The sequence below is a fragment of the Mauremys mutica genome, chromosome 23 (genome assembly GCF_020497125.1).
Source record: "Mauremys mutica isolate MM-2020 ecotype Southern chromosome 23, ASM2049712v1, whole genome shotgun sequence".
NCBI classification, from domain to species: Eukaryota; Metazoa; Chordata; order Testudines; family Geoemydidae; genus Mauremys; species Mauremys mutica.
The window spans coordinates 18,857,220-18,879,461 of NC_059094.1; the positions used below are offsets into that span (position 1 = coordinate 18,857,220).

Genomic DNA, 22,242 nt, shown 5'->3' on the forward strand with positions numbered 1-22,242 from the left:
AAAGTATCAATTTTCATCCCAGATCAACTATTGGCCCAGTGTCCTCTTACTGCAGCTGGCCAGTACCAGCTGCTTCAGAGGAAGGTGCCAGAAACCTAATGTACAACTATCAAATTACCTTTCTGTGCAAACAAATATATATATATATAAATGTCTGTTTGCACAGAAAGGTAATTTGATATACACACACGCACACACTTGGTGCTTTAAAGGGCCAATTTCACAAAGCTGAAAACAATTGAGCCAACTCAGCTGGGAAAAACTGAATCAGAAAAATGGGTCAAAAGCTGGTTAACTGAAAGCTCTCAAGGTGCAATTGTAAATGGGGAATTGCCAAGTGAAACTGCCTCCTGGATCTTCTGTCACAGTTGAAGTCCGTTGCTGCCACTCCTGGTCCAACATCACCCTGCAATAAATCAATACACAGTGTGCGCACCCCTTTTACAGCTGCTGTGTGCCAGGTAGATTCCAGCATGGCAGGAGTGATAGCAGCCCCAAAGGGAGCCAGGGCAGTGACGCTGGGGGAGAACTGGAATGAATTGCTCTGGTTATCTGCTCACAGCCCATAGAGGGAGCATTAGGGCTAGAGGCTAATTGCTCTTTGGTAATTCTGGACAGTTTCCCTGTTAGGACAGGCCAGTGGCCGAAGCTCTGGAGAGCAGCATAGGGTCCATGACTGCACAGACCTAGGTTTCTTACCCACGTGTATGCAGCAAGTGGGGGAGAGGGCTCAACCGGAGTAATCCAGAGTTGCTGAAGAGCAGCATGAAGGTACAAGTTCTGTAGTTTCAACCTGCAGCCAATGGGCTGTGTCCCCTGAGACAGCAGCACAGGTCAGTTGCAAAGGCCGGGTCAATCTGAATCCTCAGTCCGAGGCACCTGCCTGTGGGGAGAGGGTTCTGTCTGCGCCGACATCTTGGAACTTCCCAAAGACAGCGGGAAAGGCAATTAGGTGATCTTGGGGGGAGGAGGGGACCAACCCCTCCTCTGCCACTTGTCCCGTAGGTCACGCAAATGGGGTAAGATGCAGGTGTTAAGCAGGGCGCAGAGATGGTGGACACGGAGCTCTCCCATTCCTTGACCCTTTGCCAGACTGAGGTTTAATCAACCCAGGGATGTGTGTCATCAGGTGCTGTTTATGTTCCTGTATTTCCTTCCAGCCTTTGCGGTTCGCTCTGCTACTCGTATCCAAAGCAAATGTCTCCTTTGCTGATAGGCGGGTGCTTCCTGCTCCATCGTCTCCAGTTATACCCACCCCAGACTTGAGGAACCACCTGGTGGGGAAATAAACGCAGAGGGGGGATGGGTTCATATAGTTTCTTTAAAAAACAAACCAACAAAAATAAATTAATCCATGTAACTAGCCCTGCCGACAATGTGGTGACATGGTGCGTGAGTGGCCTGGCCTGGCCCCAGCCCTCTGCGATTGCGAGGGGGCTGATGCCCCACAGGGGCTTTTCAGACTAAACCACAGAGCAGAGCCAAGGGCTACACCCCCAAAGTCCCAGCTCGGCGCTCTGTGAGCAGCAGCCCCTGACTCTCAGCCACGTGCCCCCTCGAGGGACAGAATCCAAGGCTCAGCACCCAAGGGGCTGGGCTCCTCTGAAGATCTGGGCACGTCTTTTGGTGCCTAAATGGGCAGCAGAGATCTAGAGGCAAGTGGAGTTCTCTCACCCGCCCCCCCGACTCCATTTCCAAGGGCGATGGCAGCGGGACAGGAAACGGGAGGTCTTGGGCTACAGATGCAGGAGCAAAGCAGACATCCCTGGCGGCTCTTACCAGTGACCTCCGTCAGGACCCCCTGCAATAGGCAACTCCCCCCATCTTTGAAGCTGTATTGATCCCCTCTGGGCTCTTGGAAGGACTCAGCCGGGGGGGGGGGGCGGGGTGAGCAGCTCTTGCTTGGGAACAAACCCCAGCCCTGCCGCGTGAGGCTGCAGGTGCCTGCCCTGAAATGGTCTCACCTTAGCTGAGGTCACACTCCTGCTAACCCTGTTAGGCAGCTGAGCCCAGCCCTGCAGCTGGGGAGGTTCTTCCAGCGCGCTCCTCCCCACAAGCCAAGCGCCTTCCACCAGCGCGCAACCAACCCGTCTGGCGGGGCCGTTCCCTCCCCAGGCGGAGACGGGTGCAGCAGAGTCCTTCGGGATGCCCCTGTAGTCCCAATGTATTGGATCAAACTCTCTGACCGCAGCCTCGGGACTAACCCGAGTGAGCTCTCGGTGCACAGGTGTTCGGCAGGGCTCCCTGCCCAGCACAGCAGGGAGGAGAAAGACTAATCACTAGCTCGCCTGGTGTCAGCTGAAGTCCTCAAGTTGTTCCCAAGACAGAGCCCCTAAGTCCTGCCCTGTCAGCGCACCTCCTCCGCCCTTCCCTGGCTCCAGCCAGCCACAGCGCCCATCCGATGGGTCTGGCCCCTCCCACCTAGCCCTGCCCGGGGCCTTTTCACAAAATGCACCCTGTGCTGTTGGACAAAGTGCCCCTTGGACGCTGCCACCGGAGCCACGGGGGGAATTACAGGGCCAGGCTGACACCCATGCCATGGCTGGACCCCAGTGGGAGAAGCAAGAAGGGGCTCCCGAGCCAGCCACGGGGGCTGCCCTTCTCTAACAGCCCTGGGGGGCAGCCCGCCACAGCTCCAGTGGCCTGGTGATGGTTGCTGTTAACCCACACACAGCAGAACACTGCGCCCTGACAGCGGGCGGCTGCCTGCCTGGAGCACAGCATGCTGGGATCCCCACACAGCATGCTGGGATCCCCACACAGCAGCTGGGCCGCCCGTCTGCCCCAGCCGTAGCCAGATCTAACGGGCTCCTCCCAGCCACATCTTTGGGCTGCTCTAACGCTCACCCAGAGGCTGCTTTGGGTGCTGGGGCCTGCAGCCTGTCAGACCCTGCTGGGGCGTCTGTTTGCACCCAGCAGATGCAGAGGCGCTGGGGCAGCAACCAGCACAGTGGAGAGGAGCTGCGGGGCCGTGGGGTCAGAGCCAGGGGCTCGTGGGTTCTGTTCCCTGCTCTGTGCCACCCTGGGCAAGTCCCCTTCCCCTCCTCGCTGGGGCTGAGCTCAGGGGTGCATGGTGGCTCTGCTCTGTGTCTAGGCCTGGGAGGCACAGGGCAACATTGGACACTTCCTGCTGCTCCCCCCCTGATACCCACACACCTGGCCCGGCTGGGAGCCCCTGTCCCTCGCCTTCTTGCTGTGTCTGGGCTTCCTTCCCGGGGCCAGAGGCACAGCCCCCGTAGCCCGTCCTGCATGCCGGAGGCTCCCGCCGGTCACGGCTGCAGCCTGGGCTGGGACCCCGGAGAGTGAGAGCTGCCTGGCCCGCAGCTCTGGCAGAGCCAGTTCTGCCGTGCTGCTGCCTTTCTCCCAGCTCCACTCCCGGCTCCTCCAGGCTGTAAAAAGCCCCGTCACCTGCACTTATCAGAACCGGCCTCGCCTGTTTGCCTCCCGGAGCCCGGCCCCCACGCCAGGCTTGTCATAACTGGCATTCCCCTCCCAGCTCCACGAGTCGCTTCTCCCTGCGCCGCGCTGGAGCCTGCCAGCACGCTCTCTAGCAGGAGGCTGCGGGAACCACCATGGGTACGTAGCCCAGAGCGCCGGGGCAGGGTTCACGGGGGGCAGGAGACGTGCCTGGGGACATTGGGCGCTGCCCATCTCACCCCACAGACACTCGGCAATCCATGGATGTCACCTTCACCCTTGGTCAGGACAGGCGGGAGCGAGCCATGCTGCCCGTGACCCCACGGAGCGACACTGAACTACACGGGCTCGGGGCTGGGCCTCGGCTGAGCAGCCCCTTCGGCGGAGGGGCCTCTGACCCCACGCCCCTGTGTCACTGGGGCTAGCCAGCTCCCTCAGCTTAAAGGCTTTGGCGTCTGTAGGGCCCCCCTGCAGGGCTGGCTCTGTACAGCTCACTCCCCATCCACACGCTGAGAGGGGAGAAGCCAGGCGCCTGCCCCCAAATGCTCAGTAGCCTCCCAGCCTGGGGAGTGCAACCCCCCCAGGAACCATGCCCTCACCCAGGGACCGCATTCCCCCCCCACCTGCCCTGGGGCCCAGGGACCCCGTCTCCTCCTCCCCTCTGGGGCCCGGGGACCACGTTCCCCACCACCATCCTGGGGCCCAGGGACCACGTCTCCTTCTCCCCTCTGGGGCCCAGGGACCACGTCTCCTTCTCCCCTCTGGGACCCGGGGACCACGTCTCCTCCTCCCCTCTGGGGCCCGGGGACTGTGCTGACCCCTCCCCTCTGGGGCCCGGGGCCCACGCCACCCCCCTCCCCCCGGGGCCTGCGCGAGGTGTCCCCACCTGCAGCGCCAGCCCCTTGGTGTTGCTCTCCGGCTGGAGGCCCTGCCCCACTGAGCACCTGGGTGCCAGCCCCGCTAGCAGAACTGTTGGCTGTAGAAGTGCCCAGGGCCCCTCTGGCAGGTGCTGCCCAGACACAGCCAGTCCCGGCCCCAACGGGCTCACAGTCTAACCGAGGGGGGGAGGCACCATCCAGCCTGACGCTCGCGCCCCCATGGGCAGCACAGAGAGATGGCTCCCGGCCCCGCGCCCTGGCACCAGGCTGGGCAAACTGCGGGCAGCTCATGGGCTCAGGCTCCTGCACTCGCCCAGCCTTGTTCAGCGAGCTCCGCTCCTGCCCCCAGGGGTGCGGGGTGGTGGCTCTGCCGAGCTGAACCCCCCTCTCAGCCTCACTCTGTCGCGGTGCTAGGGGAGGTCCTGGTGCTGGTGGATTTTGCTGGGCAGCGGGAGGATGAGCTGCAGCTGAAAGCTGGGGACATCGTGCAGAAGGTGGAGTCGGGCCCGGAGGAGGGGTGGCTGCAGGGGGAGCTGGCTGGCAAGACAGGGCTCTTCCCCCGGCAGTTTGTGCAGGTGAGTGGGGTGGGGTTACGGAGGGACACGCTGCCATGCAGAGGCGGGAGCACTTCCCCTGCCCTGCCCGGGGGACGGGACCATCTTCCACTGCTCCTGCCCACAGCACGGGGCCCATCTCACGGCTGAATCCACTGCTTGCCTGACCTACCCACGCAGCCTGGCGGGCCGGGCTTTGGAGGTGGCTTGGCAGCTTCCCAAAGCAAACCTGACCTGGGCGGGGGACTGTGTGCATCAACCCCCACAGGTGCGCTCGCCCACGCCCTGCAGCCATCTGGAAGGCGTGCACATCAATACACCCCTGCAGGACTCCAGAGCCACCTACGGCCTGAAGTTCAGGGGTGCTGAGGAAGCAGTGTGCAGCTGCAAATCATGCCATGCAAAACAGGCCCCAGATCCTCCAGTGTCCCAGCATTCCCCTGGGCCTTTCTGGGGGCAGGGCAAAGGGGCGGGGTCCCTGGGCCACACCCTCCCGAGTCACCTATATAAGCAGGGCAGGCAGCTACTTCCCTTCTCCTAGTAGCTGCTGCTCAGATGGCTGCTGCGGGTGGGGGCTACTGTGCAAGGCGGGTGAGCTAGTGGGAGCCAGCTCCTTCTGCAGCCCAGGGCTAGAGGTTGCCTCAGGTGCAGCATTGAGGCCCCCCCCCCACCACCCTTCCCTTAGGTGGGGCCTTCTGTGGCATTTCCTCTCTGGACAGTCCCGGTGGGGCGCACCTGGAAATGAGCGAGGGCTGATGCTGGCATTGGCCCTGCCTGGGGTGGGGCTGGGTCCCCCCTGCACTGGCTGCTTTCTGCAGATTATGGGGTGTTCGTGGCTGGGGATCCTGTGTTTTTCTTTTTCTCTTCCCTGACTCAGGTACAGGGCTGGGAGTCAGGACACCTGGGTTCTATTCCTGCTCTGCCCCCACATGTCTATCTGTCCTGTGGGGACTGTTCTGTGTCCTGGGTTGGGCGCCACTGGTTGTTGTAGGGCAGACTAGTGAGAGGGAGGGGTTAGCTCCTGGGGAGTCCTTCCTCTAAGATGTCTGGGCTGCCCTAGACACTAGCCAGTGTGGGGTGCAATAGACCCACCCAAGTGCCCCCCGTGCCTCTGCAGGGTGCCCCAGGCTGGCCGTTGGGGCTGGTGCTACCCTCCCCCTCCATCTGAGCCAGGCACCTCATGAACCCTGAGCTTCCGCCATTACCTGGGAGCAGATCTCCAAGGTTGCTACGTCCTTGTGGCTGCGGAAGTTTCACTTCCAAGGGGCGACAAGCTGCAGCAGGTTTCACATCCCCCCGGACCAGCATGTCAGCTCCTTACCTGGCCTGTGCTCTGTCTGCCCCAGGAAATCCCAGCATCTCTCATGGCTGACGGAGGTCGGAGGTGCCCCCGCTCGACCCGCATTGGTGAGTGGCTGGTGCAGTGCGCTGCGGGGCCCCTCGGGCAGGGCGTGCGAGAGACCCAGGGCCTGGGGTGCTGCTGCTGGGACACCAGAGTAAAGAGCACGGTTTCCAGACTCCCTCACTCTCGGGGATGCTGGGGCACGAGCCATGGGGTGGGCGTGCAAGTGGTGGGTGCCAGAGTAACTGGGGGGAAGGGGCAGCTGAGGACTCAGGGTTTGAGATTGCCGTGGAGACGCACCTGGAAATGGGCCGGTAGCTGGAGAGGTGGGGGCTGGGTGCCAGGACTCCTGGGTTCTATTGCCATCTCTGCAAGGAGCCTCCAGAGTCCCTAGGTGCTTTGGCTGTGGGGGGACGTTGGTTGACCTGTTGGCAATGCTGATGGGTCTCCCAAGCAGGCAGCCAGGGGGCAGAGTGGGGGCGTAGCACTGCCCTTTTCACTGGTGCAGAATCACCTGCCTGTCCCAGACTCACCGGCTCCTCATCCTGCCGGAGACGAGCGGCATCCCTAGTCTCTGTGCCTTGGCCAGCCGGGTCCCCCAGCTGCCGCTCCCAGGTGCCCTGACCGTGTCTCCTTCCCCTCTCTTCTCTCTCCCGCCCTCCAACTGCGTGCGCTGAGCCCTGGGGGACAAGACCCCTGCTCCCTCTCTGGGGTGGGGTCCCCATGTGATCCCCCCAGGGCTCTGTGCCATGGTGGCAGCTGTCAGCTCGGGACCTTTCGCTCACCTGCGCAGGGCCCAGCTGTGGCGTTTTCACCGCCTGCCGGCAAGCCTGTTATTGACACACTGGCCTCTGATTGGCTGACATACACAATGGGCCTGTTCTCCAGCCCAATGGGAACCCAGCAGATCACAATGGGTCTGGTGGGGCGGCAGCATCTCTGCTGCACTAGGGCTGGGGAGGGAAGGCGCCATGCCACTGACCCCTGCCCTGCCTGGGCTCCCTGCGGTGCTGCCCGCCGCAGATCGGCAGCAACAGCTCCTAGTGCCTCAGCTGTGGGGCACATCGGCTGCCTTCCCCGTAAGGGCCCGCGCCTGCTGCCGTGGGCTCAGGACCCACTTGCTGAGCTGCCTCCTGCGGCCGGGGGCAGGAGGGGGAGTCACTAGGGAGCACCATGCTGGGGGGTGTGGCTGGCTCCTGACTTGGGGGGTGCTGCTGCTCCGTTCTTCCTGCCCTGCCACTGCAGTGTGCCAGGGCCTGACAGGACCCCCTGCTTGGGCCAGGAACCAGCGTGGGGGGGGGGGGCAGCGTGGAGCCCATGGGGGTTCGGGGCAGGCTGTGAGAGGGAAAGGAGTGGGGGGGTGGGGGCTCTTCCAGCAGTAGGGAGGCAGCCAGGTTTCCTGCTGGGGGGAGGTGGGAAATGGGCTTCCTGCCTCTTACCCCCGAAGGGTCCATGTTTGCCGGCCGGGCCGCAGTGGGTGATGAGCTGCCTGGGATCTGCCTGGGATGTGGGGCAGTGTGTAGGGGGAGCGAGTTGGGCCTGGCCATGCCAGACACTGGCACCTCTCTCCTTCTCCCAGCCCCACAGCCTGGCCTCCCTCCAGCGAGACTGGCCCGGGAAGCACCTGCCCTACACTAGCAAAGCAGCACATTGTGGACTGAGCCATCTCCTGCCGGGGGCAGGGCTTGCGCGCCAGAGGGTGGGCAGAGCTCGAACTAGGGTGGGAGGTGGAAGTAGTGGGAGTCTCCTAAGCTCCACCTACAAACCAAGCTCTGTCCCCACAAAGCAGCAAAATGATGTTCCCGCTCACCACGCTATCACCCTTCTTTGTCCTCCGCTTTGATCAGCAGTGAAATGGTTATCAGGGCTGAGACCAGAAATGCCCTCATTAGGTTTCAGAGTCAACCTCCCTTCTAGTTGCACAGGACAGTTCTCCACCTCTGAGTTCTCGTTTCTCGCTGCCTCACTTCCCACTTGTTTCAGGTTTTCAAGCTTTCCTTCACCCCTGTAAGGGCTGGAGCCCTGACTGTTTAGTGAGAGCTCAGATTGTGGAGCGCAGGCGGCAGCCTCTGGGGGAGAAGGGCTGGTTTGACACGCTGCTGGGAGTCAGCCCCGTTCCTGGGGTTACCAGGGTTTGCAGTGGGGCAGTCAGAGGAGCGGGGGAATCCTAGTGCAGGCAAAGTCTGGGGGGCCCCTTATAAGCTGAGCCGTCAAGCTGGGACCCCAGTTTGCCCCTAGTGCATCAGACCAGGGGGTGGGTACAGTCTCTGAGCTCTTCCCCCAGCAGGCACGGTGCAGCCCGGCCCCCAGCCTCCCCTCCCTGAGTGACGTGTGTCTCGTGCTGTTCCCACGCCAGCGAAGAAGCCGCCGGTGCAAGGGCAGCGCTGGTGCAAGGTGAACTTCAGCTATACCCCGGAGAAGGCGGATGAGCTGCAGCTGAAGGCTGGGGAGCTGGTGCAGATCCTGCAGGAGGTGAGCAGGGCTGGGGGGCTCCTGCTGGAGCCAGGAGCCTGGGAGCAGAGACCAAGGCCCATGTGCCTGGGAATGGCTTGGGGTGGGGGGGGCGCTGGGGTGCAGGTGCATTGTTCCTTCCTGGGGGGCAGGAGCAGTGGGAGGTGGCTGGAGGACTGTTTCCAGCCCCTGGCACCTGTGCCTGGGTCGCGGTGCTGGCTGCAGGCACTGCTGGGCGGGGAGGCCAGAGCCCAGCGGGAGCAGGGACCAGGCTTCACTTAGCTACGGCCCAGCAGCAGAGGGCTTTGGCAGCACACAGGCTGGCCTAGGCCTGCCCCGTTCCAGCCTCCCCTCCCCTCTGTGCCATGCGGGTAGCAGCGAGGCCAAGTGGGCAGGGCAAGATCTGCTTCCCAGCTCCACCCTCCGGTGCACAGGTGTGCACAGCTCCCACCCCTCCGTGCAGCAGGGAGCCAGGGGCAGACAAGTGCCCCGATATCTGCTCTGTCTGCGTTGGGAGGGGCATGGGAAGGCCAAGCAGGGTGGGGAAAGGCAGGTGGGGAGCTGGGCAGGCGATGGGAGACCTCAGGAGGGGCGGCCTGGCCCCATTCTAGCCCCTCTGGATCTCCTGTTCGAGCTACAAGGGCTGTGTCACCTGTCATTGAAATGAGTAGCCATGTCTGGGGTGGGGTCTGGCCGTGGCGTAACAGCACACAGCAACGCGGTGGGTCAGGACCAGGGGAGGAGAGGCCGTCTGTGTCCAATGGACGTTGCAGGGAGCGCTTTTGGGAGGCTGGGGTTTGGCTGGGACACCCGGGCTGTCTCCCAATGCCTGAGGGAAATGCCATGGGGGGGGGGGCGCTGGCCGGGGCTCGGTCCCCCCTGGTGGCAGGGGTGGGTACACTGGCACCCTCCGAGCCCGGCTGCTGGAGAGGCTCTGGGCGCACTGGGTCAGCGGCTGGTGGGGCTCAGCTCTGAGCCGTTCTCTTCCCCGGCAGATTGAGGATGGCTGGTGGCTGGGCAGGAAGAACGGCCAGGTTGGTGCCTTCCCCTCCAACTTCGTCCAGGAGCTGGACCGGCTGCCCCCAGGTAGGAGGGAGCGGGGAGCGGCAATGGGGCTGGGTGGCTGGGCCTGGCTCCCTTCTTCTGCTGCCCTGATCCTCCCCCCAGGAGAGACCCCAGGCTGCAGCCTGTGGCATGTGGAGGGGCTGATCTGGGAAGACCCCAAGGCTTAAAGCGTGAGCTCCCCCAGTGCTGCGTCCCCACCAGCGAGGGGTGGGGGCGGGCAGGGCCCCTGTGCCCTGAGAGCTGGCAGGTTGCTGGCGCTCTGGGTCAGAGCAGCATCTGTGCCCCCCCCCCCCGAGGGGCTGTCCCATCCCAGGTGCCCTGAGATAACCCGCTCCCCCTGTGGTGTGTGCAGGGCTGGTGGCCCCGGGGCCCCTCCCAAAGAATGGGCCTGGGAAGCAGAGGCCGAAGCTGACTGATGAGACCTTCCTCATAAAGGAGGCAGAGAGGGTGAGTGTTCGTTGGGGGGCAGCCCCTGGCCCTGTGGGCAGAGGGACGGGGGGAGGGACAGTCCTGGGATTCACCTTCCACCCCCCCTCCCTGGAGACAGGCTAGCGGGTGGCCTGACCCAGCAGGGGAACCTGTCTGGCTGCTCCTGGTCCCAGGCCGTAAAGCCCCACCCAGGGGTGGCCGGTTGGGCTGGTGGCTGCTTGCCCAGGCACTGCTGGCTACCCCAGGCTCACCTGGGCCCATGTTCCTCCGGCTCTAGGAGGGGGGTCAGTGGGAGTGACAGCCCCCATTCTGGGGTGCCAATGGGGGGGGGGAGCTTAGTGCTCTGAGCACCCACTCCCTGAGCGCTAATGAGCCGTGTCTCCTCCACAGCCAGAGCCCCCCAAGAAGCTGGAGAAGCCCATCCCCGCAGCCCAGAGCCCCCGGCCAAGCCAGCCCCTGCAGCCGGGTGAGTGAGACCTGCCTGCGCTCCCCCCGCCCGCCCCATGGAGCTGCTGCCTCTGCTGTGTGGCCCTAGCTGGGGAGGGGCCGTCCCTGGGGCTGCGGTGGATGGGAAGGGAGAACCATGCCCCCAACAGTCCTCAAGGAGCGATTCCCAGCCACTGCCCCGGGGCAGGCCGGGTCCCCCCGTCCCAGGGAAGCCGCTTGCCCCAGGGCCTCTGACCTAGGCAGTGGTGGGGCCGGGATCTGGGATCGGAGCCCAGGCCCCTGGGCCTGTGCTCCCCCTGGCTCATGCAGCATCTGCAGGGCAGGATCATGGACCCCCCCCCCCCCCCGCCCCACTCGAGCAGGGTCTGATTCCTGCCCCGGGTCTGCAAGTGCAATGCCCGGGCTGGTTCCTGGGGGAGGGGGAGGGTCCTTTCCCTGTGAGCAGCACAGCGCCCCCCACTGGCGACCGTGCGGGGCTTTCCTGACTCCCTCCCCTCCCGCCCAGACTGCGAGGCCGAGTACTGCAAGGCCATGTTCGACTACCAGCCGGAGCTCCAGGATGAGCTGCAGCTGCAGAGAGGAGACGTCGTTTTGGTTCTCCGCAAGGTGGGAGCCTGGGGAGCGGGGGACGGTGGTGGGGCTGCCAGGGCAAGCTGTGAACCCTCCTGGAGGGGGTGCTGATCTGCCCATCTCACTGGTGGGGAAGCCTGCCCCCCCAGCCAGCTCATTAGTGTCATTGGCCCATCACTGTGGCCTCTGGGCATGATACAGGGGACCCAGAGCCGACAGCCCTGGCCCCTTTGCTCTACCAACCCGACGGGGAAACCCAAATGGTGGAGCCTGGTCCTGGAGGGCGTGAGTCTCTGGGTCTCAGCCCCACATCTCCACTGCGCTCTGTTCCCTCCACACCTCGTCCTGTCGCAGAGGGACTCCAGAGTCCCCGGCTGGATTCCCAGCTCCGGGAGCCCAGCTGGGATCTGCTCTTGCTGCTGGTCCGTCAGCACCGCTGGCTGCAGCTTCTGGGGGAAGGTTCCAGTGCCAGCCGTCGTGCCCTGAAGGAGCCCCCAGCAATGCACCATCCCTGTGGGCCAGGGAGGTGTGGGGCACAGGGCTGCGATCCCCTCCCTTCATGGTGGGAGCTGTGGGCATCACAATGCCCCCACAGTGCCTTTCTTTCACTGTCCCTCCCAGCCGTGTCCCTGGTGCCAGGGACCTGCTGGAGCCAGGGCGTTCGGGGCACTCTGAGCCCCTCCTGCTAAAGGGATCTGGCTCCAGGTGGGCTGTTCTGGGTGCCCTGAGGGAGCCGGCTGGAGTGGGAGCCACCCCCTTGGGCTTTGGCCTGGTGCTCCGCGATGTCTGAGCCCGTGGCTGGGGTGCTGGGCCGTGGGGGTAGCACCCCGGCCTGAGCTGGGCACTCACTGCTTGCCTTGCAGGAGACGGAGGATGAGGGCTGGTGGGAAGGGGAATGTGATGGCAAGAGAGGCCTCTTCCCCGATAACTTTGTGATGCTGCTGCAGCCCCTGGTGCCAAAGGTGAGTGCCGGGGTCGGGCGCCCCTGCCTCGGGCTGGCTGGCCGGGGGGGGCCCAGCCAGCAGCCCTGGGGGGCGGGGGGGTGCAGGCCTCGGGGCAGCGGCTCTGACACGGGGAGCAGCCAGTCACTTGGGCAAATGGCTCCTGGCCCCATTGCAGGGGGGGAGGGAACGGCAGCGCTCCAGGCTCTGTGTTCCCCCAGCAGATGGTGCGGTGACCCCGAGGGAACAACCAGGGGTGGCCCATGCCCGTCCCTTCGCTCAGCTGGTGAGAGACGCGTCAGGGGCCAGATGTCCCTCTCCTTCCCTGGGCCGGGGCCGGCTGGGCCCGCAGGCTCTGGGGCTGGGCGAGGAAATCCGCATGGCAAGCTCGCAATTGTAGTAATAAATCCCTAGCTCAGCTCTGCCCTCCGAGCCTGGTACCCTGCTCCTGCTCAGCCGCGGGGCTCACCACCGCCGGGCTGGCGGCTTGCCCCGGCCAGCACCTGTCCCTGGAGCTGCTGAAGAGCCCAGGACGCGTCTGGCTGGGGGTGAGCTGGAGTGTGGGGAGAGAGAATCCCTGCCAGCTGCGGGGTCGCCGATGGCCCCTCTTCCTGCCCTGTGCAGTGCTGGCCTCGCCCGGCTCTAAACACCAGGCAGAGAGCGGCCAGGAGCCACTGCAGGATGTGCCCCCTCCTGCTCATCGTCCTCTGCTCTGTTGCAGATCAAGGCGGTGGTACCCGCGCGGAGCCAGGAGTCGAGTAAGTAAGGAGCCCACGGCGGGAGGGTCGGAGCTGGTGGGAGGCCTGGCTGCGAGCCCCTCCCTAGTGAAGCAGATCCAGTGGAGGCCGTGGGCTGGCGCTGCCAAGGGGGACAGCCAGTCAGCATGGCTACTTGGGGGTCCTGCCAGCCCCAGAGGCTGGCCTGGACGTGGGTCCAAGTGCAGCTCAGAGCAGTCTGTGCATGGCCCGTGCTGCAGGGTCACCAAGGCTCCCCCTGCTAGGCTGGCTGGCTTCTGGGTAGCGCTGCCAGGCAGCCAGCAGGTGATGGCAGAGGCTCCTGAGCTGCAGAGCCCTGGGTGCTCTGCATCTGTGACTTCCTTTCCCGCGAGGTGCTAGTTTCCTCTGCGTCACGTGCCCAGGGTACAGGGGCTGAGCAGCATCCTGGGGAAGGCTGGCTCGGAGCAGAGCTCTGGGGCGCTGCGGGTAGGTCCCTGCTGACGGACGGTGAGTGCAGCCAACGGCTGGAGGCTGGAGCCTGGGCCCAGGATCCCCCCATCCTGCAAAGAGCTTGTGAAGGCCCCATCTGTGGCTGGGGTGGCAGGTACACACGTCCCCTCTGCTTTCTGTGCTGTCCATGGCATGCGCGTGGTGCAGAGTGGTATGGAGGGGAGCAGTCCCCCCCCCACCCCCCATGAGTGACCGCTCACTGTGCCAAGCCTGTGCCCTCCTGCTCTAGCACCCGGGAGGATCCCAACGTCCTGGGGTGGGGACACAGCAGCTGCACCCCGGGGCTGGGGGGGGGTCGGGGCTGGATTCAGTGCCTCTGGCCGTCTGCGTCATGGAGGCCCTTGCTGGGCCACGGGCTTTGTAGGCTCCTGAAGTGTTGTTGTTTTTCAGCCCCCCCCAGCTCATCTCTCAGCCCCACTCAGTGTCCCCTGGCAGCTGGTAATTGCTGGGGGGTGCAGGGGGCCATTAGGAAGTGGCAGACTGAACCCACTGGGATGGTTCTGGCCCCAGGACGGGCACAGCTTCCATCACCAGGGCTCTCCCCTTGGGTCTGCTTGGAGGGGTTCGCGCCCACCCCTGCCCTTGTGGCACAAGCTCCTGCTGGTGGCCCGGGCGGGGGTGCTGTGGGGAGGGGTGTGGGACCCAGGCAGGGGGTGTGGGTGCTGTGGGGTGGGGCAGGGGGTGTGGGTGCTGTGGGGAGGGGGGTGGGGCCCAGGCGAGGGTGCTGTGGGGAGGGGTGCCCCAGCCTCGGGGCTTGGCAAAGGGACAAAATCAGTGGGTGGCTTTGGTTTGTGTGAACCCTCAGGGGTCAGGGCTTGGTTAGCAGAGGCAGCGCTGCTCCGAGCTGAGGTCAGCGCTGCTCCGGTGAGAGCTAGCAGGGCTGCGGTGGGGCGGAGCTGCCCTGGTGTTATGTGGTGTAACCTGTCCCCAGGGCCCAGCTGCCCCAGGGCTCTGGTGGGGGGCTGGGGCTGGCTTCCCAGCTGGGCCCTCTGCATGGCTGCAGCGCCGGGGCGGGAAGGAGGTGGCTGGGGCAGCAGAGGCTGTCGGCCGGAGGGCTGCGTGCCCTGCAGTGGGGGGGCCCATCTCTATGCGGGCCGGCGCGGGGAGTGAGCTGGTGCAGCAGCCGGCTGAGGAAGTGCAGGCTGCAGACCCCACCTCTGGCTGGGGAAGTGGGCTGCATGTGGGAGCGGGGTTTGTAGCTGCTGTGGGGAAGTGCTCAGAGCTGGCTGGGGGATGGGCTGGCTCTGAGCTCATCCCACCATGGGGGCCAGACTCTGGGTGTATTTTGGGGGCACCCTGGGCTCTGAGATCCCAGCTGCTGTGAGCACCCCCAGGGACAGTGCCCAGCTCCCCCTCCTGGTGCCCCTTGGCGCGGGGGCAGTGAGGCTGGCAGTGCAGGCAGAGTCCAAGCCAGCACGAAGCCAACCAAAATCCCCGCTCTGAGCTCTGTCCCCTGGGGCAGCTGGGGCCCCTCTGACTGTTCTCCCCTCCCCCCCCCATGCGCATTGACACACAGGTGCTGGGTGCTGCTGTAGCTCCCCGGATGCGCCAGGCTGGGCTGCGTGGGCGTCGGCCCCATGCCGCTGACTCACTCGCCTCCTGGGAGCTTCCGACAACCCTGAGCGAGCACTCGCCGGGCCTGGGCAGCCAGGGGAGTCTCTGGTGTAAGCAAAACTACATCGACCTCCCTGGGGTGTCTGCTGAGGTGCACCCAACCCGGGTGAATGGGTGGAGGTGGCCCGGTGTCGCCCCAGCCCAGGCCCAGCGGCAGGTGATGGCTCCTGAGGGGCGGCGAGACGCCTGGGTGGATGGAGCCGGTCCCAGCGTGGGAGGGAGCAGGGCTGGCTGCCCTCACAGGGCTCTGGCGGCCACTCAGGCCAGGTGGTTCCAAGCCCGGCCTCCTCTTCCCCCCACCCCCAAAGAAGGGCCTGGGGCAGACGGGGCTGGGGGCTATTGGGGCTGAGAGAGCAGGGCCGGTGCTGGGGGGAGCATGTTCCCCCCAACCCGAGTCACTCTTCCTCTTGCTCCTCTCTGCCAGTCTTCAGGCCAGAGAAGAGAGTCTCCAGCGCCAGCAAAGCGGAGCTGCGGCCCCCCCACGAGCCCAAAGGTAAATGAGGGCAGGGGGCTGCCCGCTGGGCCGGGCTGGCCATGGGCACTGGGGGAAGTGCCAAGTCTCCGTCCTGGTAGCAGGGCGGGTGGCATGTGCCAGTGAGTGCGCCCGAGGGCACGTGCCGTGGGCACCCAGCTGGCTAAAACGGAGCCGGCTGGTAGAGGTGGAGTGTGAGGGGCTAGTCTTGATACCTCAGCTGGGTCTGCCCCCTTCCCCGTGGGCGACAGGCCGTAGCTTTCCCTCCCCTCAGCCCAGGGAGGCCGCTCAGGATCCCTGGTGAGGAGGGGAGCTGAAGGGGAGGGCCCGTCACCATCCGCTTCCTGCGTTAGGCTGTAGCCCGCCTGCCCCCTCCTGCTTCGGTCCGTGCCCACCGGGGCCAGCCCGGCCCGAGGCAGCTGGGGAAGAGGCGAGAGCGCAGCAGGCAGGGCTTCCTGCCGTGTGCGGCTCCCTGGTGCGTGCAGAGGTGTCACCTTAGTGTGCTGCCGATCTGCTAGCCGGGCCCAGAGGCTGAAACACTTGGTAGTCGCTGGCCCAGGCCAGGGCGAACGTTCAAACACCAGTATAACACCAGCACTTCCATGGCCCCCTGGGGCAAACTCCCCTGGCCCTCGGCCAAGAATGTGCCTCTGAGGGGGACCTGGCCATGATGGGGCCTGGGCTGCGGGCCCTTGTCGGCTGGCTGGGGACTGTCCTGGGACCCAGGCCGCAGCCCCTGGCCAGTCGTGGGCTGGGAGGGTAAGTCCTGGGGAACAGCCCGTCTCCTGCTGCTCACCCCTCCCTCTGCCCCCAGAGCCCAAGGTGCAGAAGAAGATGGACCTGCCCAAGATGAACTTCTCTGCCACCAAGAAAGCAGCTCCAGCCCCTCCTGTCCCTGCCAAGACCAAACTGGCCTCCAGCCTTGCCGGCAGGTGAGGGACCCCTGCACCCTTCCCTTGGGCACAGGGCAGGCGCTAGCTGGTGGGGGAGGTCTAGGCATGAGCTGCCCATTGTTGCAGGCTGGTGGGGGGTGGGGATGTGTTAGCCCCCCCTTGTGGGGTGGGGGCCTCTTCTCGCAAACCTCTCGGGGTTAATCTTGGTATTGGGGGCGGATGCCTCCCTCCCTGCCCACCTGGGCTCAGCCCCTGCCTCTGGCACCGCTAATGCCATCGCCGGCTTCGCAGGTGGCTGTTAAACCTCTGCAAGGGGCGGAGCAACTGAGTTAGGCTCCTCCCTCCGGCCTGGCCCCCCAGGTGGGCAGAGAGGTGACAGGAGTGGGATGGACACAGCACGTGGGTCGAAGGGGACGGGGGAAAGAGGCACAAGGGGGCAGGGGCTCTCTGGGCTGCAGCCCCCTAATGTGCAGGAATGTCTCTGCCGTTGGCAGGTCCCCCTGCACCCCGCCGAACTGTGCCCCAGCCAGTGCGGAGAGGAGCAAGCCCAAGGACCCGGGTAAGCCTGTTGGCACGTTCCAACCCCTCCCTTCACTGGGCGGGCAAGTAGCATCACTCCCTCCGGTGTCCACCAGCAGAGCCCTGGGCCGAGCGGGAGCTGCCCATCGGTAGCTGTGACTGGAGCCAGGCCTGCACCGGTGGAGTCTCTGCCCCGGGCAGGACTGAGGGCATTGGGGCAGGGCTGGCACCTCCAGACTTCGCCCTGCCCTGGGTTCTGAGCACCCCCGTGCCGCTCTGGCCTGGGCTGCTAATGGGCTAGGAAAGTGAGGAAATTGGTGCTGTTTGCATGTGAGGATCCCACACAATGTAACAGGCCTCCTGGTGCCGGCTCGCCCAGCTAATCCACTCAGTGTGGAACCCAGGAGTCCTGCTGGCCGGTCCCCTGCTGCAGCTGCCCAAATCTCTCCCTCCCCTCAGGAGCAGAAAGGGGGATCTGCCTTGGGAGGGCAGGGAGCAGCTCAGTCCCCTTACAGCCCCGTCCTGTGCCCAGCCCAAGGCTCGGGCGTTCCAAAGAGCTCGGTGCCTCGGGCAGGTGTTCAGCTCTGTGGATGCCCCGCTGGCCAGTCTTTGGGCCACCTGGCCGGGGCCGGCTCCAAGCACCAGCCCAGCAAGCAGCTGCTTGGGGCGGCCAACGGTGAGGGGCGGCGGGTCCCTCACTCCCTCTCGGAGCGAAGGACAAGCCGCCGAATTGCCGCCCAAGACTGAAGCGGCGGCAGTAGAGCTGCAGATCGCGATCGTGGCTTGCTGTGGGGTTGGGGTTTTTTCTTTTTGCTGCTTGGGGCAGCAAAAACCCTGGAGCTGACCCTGCACCTGGCTGCCTTGTCTGGCTATAGCCCTGTGGGTCGCCCTGGCCCAAGGGTGCACGGGCAGGGCGTGGTCAGTCCGGATGCAGAGCTCTTCAGCCTGACAGCACAGCTTGGAACTGGTGGAGTCCTGGAGCTCAGGGCCTGCCCTGGAGTCTGGCTCCAGCTGCATTTGCTGATGGGGAGAGGGCTGCTGGTGTCTCTTGATTCTGCAGATGCAAATGGCTTCGATGCTGTCCTGATCTCCAATGCCAAACTGAGCCACCCCACCACGACCCGTCCCAAAATGCCAGGCAGGAAGCCGCCCAGCCAGCCGGCCGCTAGCTCTCCGGTGAGTGCCTGGGCAGCGCCCCTCACTGGGGCTGGGTGGGAAAGGATTGGGATTGGGCAAACTCCTTGTGCTGCATTTGCTGCCCACAGCTTCTCTGCTGCAATTGCCTTGTCCAGAGGGTGAGTGGCTCTAATCACTCTGCCACTCCCTGAGCTGCAGAGTCCCTGTGCTGGGAAGGAATGTCCCACCTCCACCCAGGGCTCCTTCTGAGCCGGCAGGGGCTGGCATGTGCTCGGCACCGGGGCAGGGACCCTGGCCTTGGCACCAACTGGTTTTAAAGGTGCTGGATAGTTTGGACCTGAAATAATGGGCCAGTGCCAGGCTTGGCCCATGGGAGCAGGGTCTGGTGAAGCGAGTGGGTGTAGACTGCAGGGTGTAGACCCAATCCCATGCACAGGCAGAGCGGCATAAACCCACCTAGGAGCGCCACACGCCAGCAGAGAGGCACAGTGGGCAGCAGGGGTCACTGTCTCCTGGTATCAGCCACTGTGCAGGCTACTCACTTGGCCCTGCTGTGCCCTGGGGCTGGGCTCCCGGAGGGGCGGGTTCCAGGCTCTGCCCCAGGGGCCCTGTAGGATGGGTCAGCAGCACCAGAGCTCTCTGGAGCTCCTGTAGGAGGAACCGGGGGCGGGGAGGGGTGAGGATGAGAAGCAGAAGAGCAGGGTGCCACCTCGCTGCCAGGGTCACGGCAGGGATGGGAGTGAGCGTGTGGGGTAGCCAAGGCAGTGGCCACTTCCCTGGTTCTGCACTCAGGTCGGGGAGCTGCACCTGCACCACCTTTCTGACCCCATGCCGGCCCCTCTCCTCCCGTCTGGGGAACTGGTACTTGGGCTGGGTGGTCTGAGAGCTGGGGAGAAGCTGCAGCATGGGCAGCGCCAGGGCCAGCGCCGTGCACCTGGTGAGGCTTTGCACATGTCTGGCTTTGCCCGGCAAGGAGCACCCAAGGGGCAGCCTGGCTGGCAGGACCCATTCTGTCCTTGGCCGGTCAGCCGATGGGGCCAGGTAGCACCAGTGGGGAGGTGGGTGCTGGAGACCTGCTGCATTCCCTGAGGTGCTCTTCCTAGGGGCATGCCCGCCTGGTGCCCGTAGCTCTGGAACTGATGGGTGGGGGTGCTCAGCTGTGGGACTCCCCAGTTGCAAAGAGTGACTGGCTTTCCCTGCTCCTGCAGCATGTGAAGGCACCTCTGGTCCCAGCCAAGAGCAGCATCCAGGCCAAGGAGCTGCAGCCCCCGGAGAGCCTGGGGGACCCCCCCAAGGCGCAGGAGAAGCTGTCCCTGGAGGAACTGGTGGCTGAGCTCCGGTCCCTGCGGATCCTGATGGACCTGATGAGGGTGCAGCACCAGTGAGTGGGGCTGGGTGTGGGGGAGGTGGGGGCTGTTGGAGTCCTGGCAGGGGCTGAGCCCAGAGGCTGAGACGGCCAGCCAGAGCACCCCGAGTTGCTTGCTGCATGCAGCGTTCCCCATCCCCAGGGGCAGCATGAGACTCTGTTTCCTAGCCGTGCTTGGAGCTGCCTCTCTCCTGGCCTGGTCTGCCAGCCCCTGTGCACGTCTACCCTGGTGGGCAGTGTCCCATCCAGGGCTGGTGAACCCTGGGCAGGGCAGGCCTGGTGCCAGCCCTGGCTGAGAGCCCTGTGGCCAGCGTCTTGGAGCAGCACGGGCCGGTCGTGTCAGTGGACCCGGTAGAGCAGTGAATCGGCCCAGGGCACCGTGGCTGGAGGGGAATGAGGTCTGAGTGCCTGCCCTGTTTCAGGTGGCCCCTGGGGGCCATCCCCTGGCCTTGGGGAGATGGAGGTTTGGTGCTGAACTTCATGGGAGGCCCTGCATGAGCAGCAGTGACTTCTTGGAGCTGGCTGAGGTTCTGGCCCTGGGCCCCCAGAGAGCCAGCTCCAGCCAGCTCTGTGCACTGCCCTTTGCAGGAAGGACATGGAGGAGCTCAAGATGGAAATGAAGGAGGAGCAGGCCAAGCGCATGGTGCTGCAGGTGAGAGCCACTGGGGATGTGGCGCTGCATGGAAAATTCAGGGGTGGAGGTTGCCCCAGCCTCTCCCTCACTGGGATCTCTCAAACCCAAGGCTTGTCATTGGGGTGCTACCCCTCCAAACCCCAGCTCGCATGCTGCTGCTGCAGGGAGTTCTGTGATAGCAGCATGTCTGTCAGTGAAATCCCCCTGGCCTCCACCCATGGGGCGGGGTGTGGGTCAGAGCGGGAGCTGGCACTTAGAGTTGGATCTAGAAGGATTAACAGCTGAGCCTGTGGATTGGGGGTAACTGAGTCTTTGTTGTGTGGTGCCCGGATGCCACATGGATGGGCACTGACCCTGTCTCCTCCTGCGCTTTTCCCATCGGTAAGCTGGGTGTCTTGCTGCTCTCCACAGAGTGCTCAGGGATGCCCGTTCTGAGCGACAGGCAGGCGCTCTGCCTGGGCAGCGCAGGGCGCGGGGCTGGGGTTTGCCCTGGTTCCCTTCGCTCCCCCTCGTCTCTCCTTTGCAGGTGGAAATCGAGAGCATGAAGCAGATGCCTGCCCTCGAAGGAGCAGGAGTGGCTGTGCCAGGCAGTGAATCGGCAGAACTACTGGCCACGCTGTGACGTCCACTGTGCAGAGGCCTCGCTCTGCAAACTCTGCCGGGAGCCGTTAAACTTGCAAGAGAATCGCTGGCCATTGATTCCCCTTGGTGTCTGTTCACCCCGAGGCCAGATCCCTGCCCCAGGGAGTGGGGAGAAGGCCCAGAGCCCCTCCAGCTCATCTCCTGCTGCGTCTGCTCCCTGGACCCTCGGGGGAAGCACAGTGAGGCGCTCTGGGCCACGCAGCCCCCTGAGCACCGGTGGAGCGCAGACCCGCTGGGCTGACCCTCTGGGGGCTGCCAGCTTTGTGATGGGCAGCACGGGGCACCTGCCTGCTGGGAAAGAGTCGGGGCTGGGGGCTGCCAGGAGAGCTAGCGATGCCCTAGCAGGACCAGAGCGCTAATGCCAGCAGCGCGCAGGCCTGGCCTCGCTGGGGGTGCTGGCTGCTGCCTGGATTTAGCCAGCGCTGGGCAGTCATCACCCCCTGGGCCCCGTCACCTGCTCAGCTCTGAATTTCCTGCATATACGCCAAAAGAGGCCCCTCCGTCCCCTGCCCCGGGAGAGGCCGCCCCATGTCCCAGCAGCATCTGTCCCTCTCTGGAGAGTGGTGCTGAGCTCCTGGCTCTCCTCTTCCCCCCTGACCTGTCCCAGCCTTGGGCCGTGCTCATCCCTGTGCTGTTCCCAGCCACTCCCTTGGTGTGTTGAGGGTGGGGGGGAATCTGGCCATCTTTTAGCCCAGCACAACTCTCAAAGCCCACCTGTGACCCGAGCCCTAAAACCTCCTGGGGGCTTCTGATGTTGACCCCCCCCCCCCGCCAAGAAAAATCCCTGTGCTGACTGCCCCCAGCCCTATCTGCCGTGCATCACCTGGCCCCAGGCTCTGACTAGACCAGGATAACAGGGTTTGGAACAGCTCTGCCCTAGTGCAGACAACCATCGGCATTGTCCTGGTCAGCTGGCCCCGTGGAGTGACCTGCTTCCTCTCAGCTACATCCTGCCCTGTCCGCACTAGGGCGCTCGGATGTGTTGGCTACGCTGTCCCTGGGCCAGATGTGGGTGCAGGAATCCTCATCCTAGTTAAGCTGTGATCACTCGTGCAGGCTGGACCCCCAGAGCCCTAGGGTCCCCCACAAGTCAGAGCCGATGCTGGTGGTCTGTCTGCACTAGAATCAAGTTGTGTTAGCGAGCATGTGTTCAAACATGACCAAGCATTGGTGTCTGCCAACCCCGTCCCCGTCAGGAGCCCTGTCCGACCTCTCTGGCGCTTCCACTGCCCTTTCATCCTGAGAACTGGGCGTTTCTCCCTGGCTCTGGGAGCAGCTCCCTGCAGTGCCCACCGCTTCCACTCCGGCTATGCTTGTCTGACGTGGGGGTGGGGCTGGAACAGCTCTGAATGTCCCTCGCCCCCAGGAGCTGCTGTCCCACTGCCGAGAGCCTGAGGTTTTAAAAACTATTTTATAAATATGTGTAAAATTTTAATAAACTATTTTTATACAAATCTTAGCTGCTGCCTGGCTGCTGTAGTGTCAACAGCATCTGCGACGTGCAAGGCCCTGTACAAACTTGAGGGGTGAGCCGGTCCCTGACCTGATGAGTTGGAACAGTCCAGCCATAGGCAAAGTGCTGGGGAGAGGGGTCAGCCTGAAAGCCAGGAACTCGCTGCCGATCAGCAGGCCAGGTTAGCTCCAC

General features: G+C 64.4%; 1 protein-coding gene across 1 annotated transcript; it reads left to right on the forward strand.

Annotated features, from left to right (window-relative positions):
- The first annotated feature begins 3,572 nt into the window (after positions 1-3,572).
- SH3D21 (SH3 domain containing 21) lies at positions 3,573-22,027 on the forward strand. Its single transcript, XM_044998212.1, has 19 exons — positions 3,573-3,576; positions 4,710-4,870; positions 5,118-5,211; positions 5,364-5,440; positions 6,196-6,256; positions 8,548-8,663; positions 9,638-9,728; positions 10,060-10,154; positions 10,527-10,602; positions 11,089-11,189; positions 12,017-12,115; positions 12,816-12,852; positions 15,359-15,427; positions 16,221-16,338; positions 16,794-16,858; positions 17,879-17,994; positions 19,164-19,336; positions 19,910-19,973; positions 20,482-22,027. Exons 1-19 carry the CDS (start codon positions 3,573-3,575, stop codon positions 20,575-20,577), a joined length of 1,713 nt encoding a protein of 570 aa, XP_044854147.1. The 3' UTR covers positions 20,578-22,027.
- Positions 22,028-22,242: the final 215 nt, after the last annotated feature.

Coding starts and splice junctions, on each gene's coding strand:
- SH3D21 (XM_044998212.1), top strand. Junction 8,664..9,637: donor TGGTGCAGATCCTGCAGGAG/GTGAGCAGGGCT, acceptor CTTCCCCGGCAG/ATTGAGGATGGCTGGTGGCT. Junction 17,995..19,163: donor AGCCGGCCGCTAGCTCTCCG/GTGAGTGCCTGG, acceptor CTGCTCCTGCAG/CATGTGAAGGCACCTCTGGT.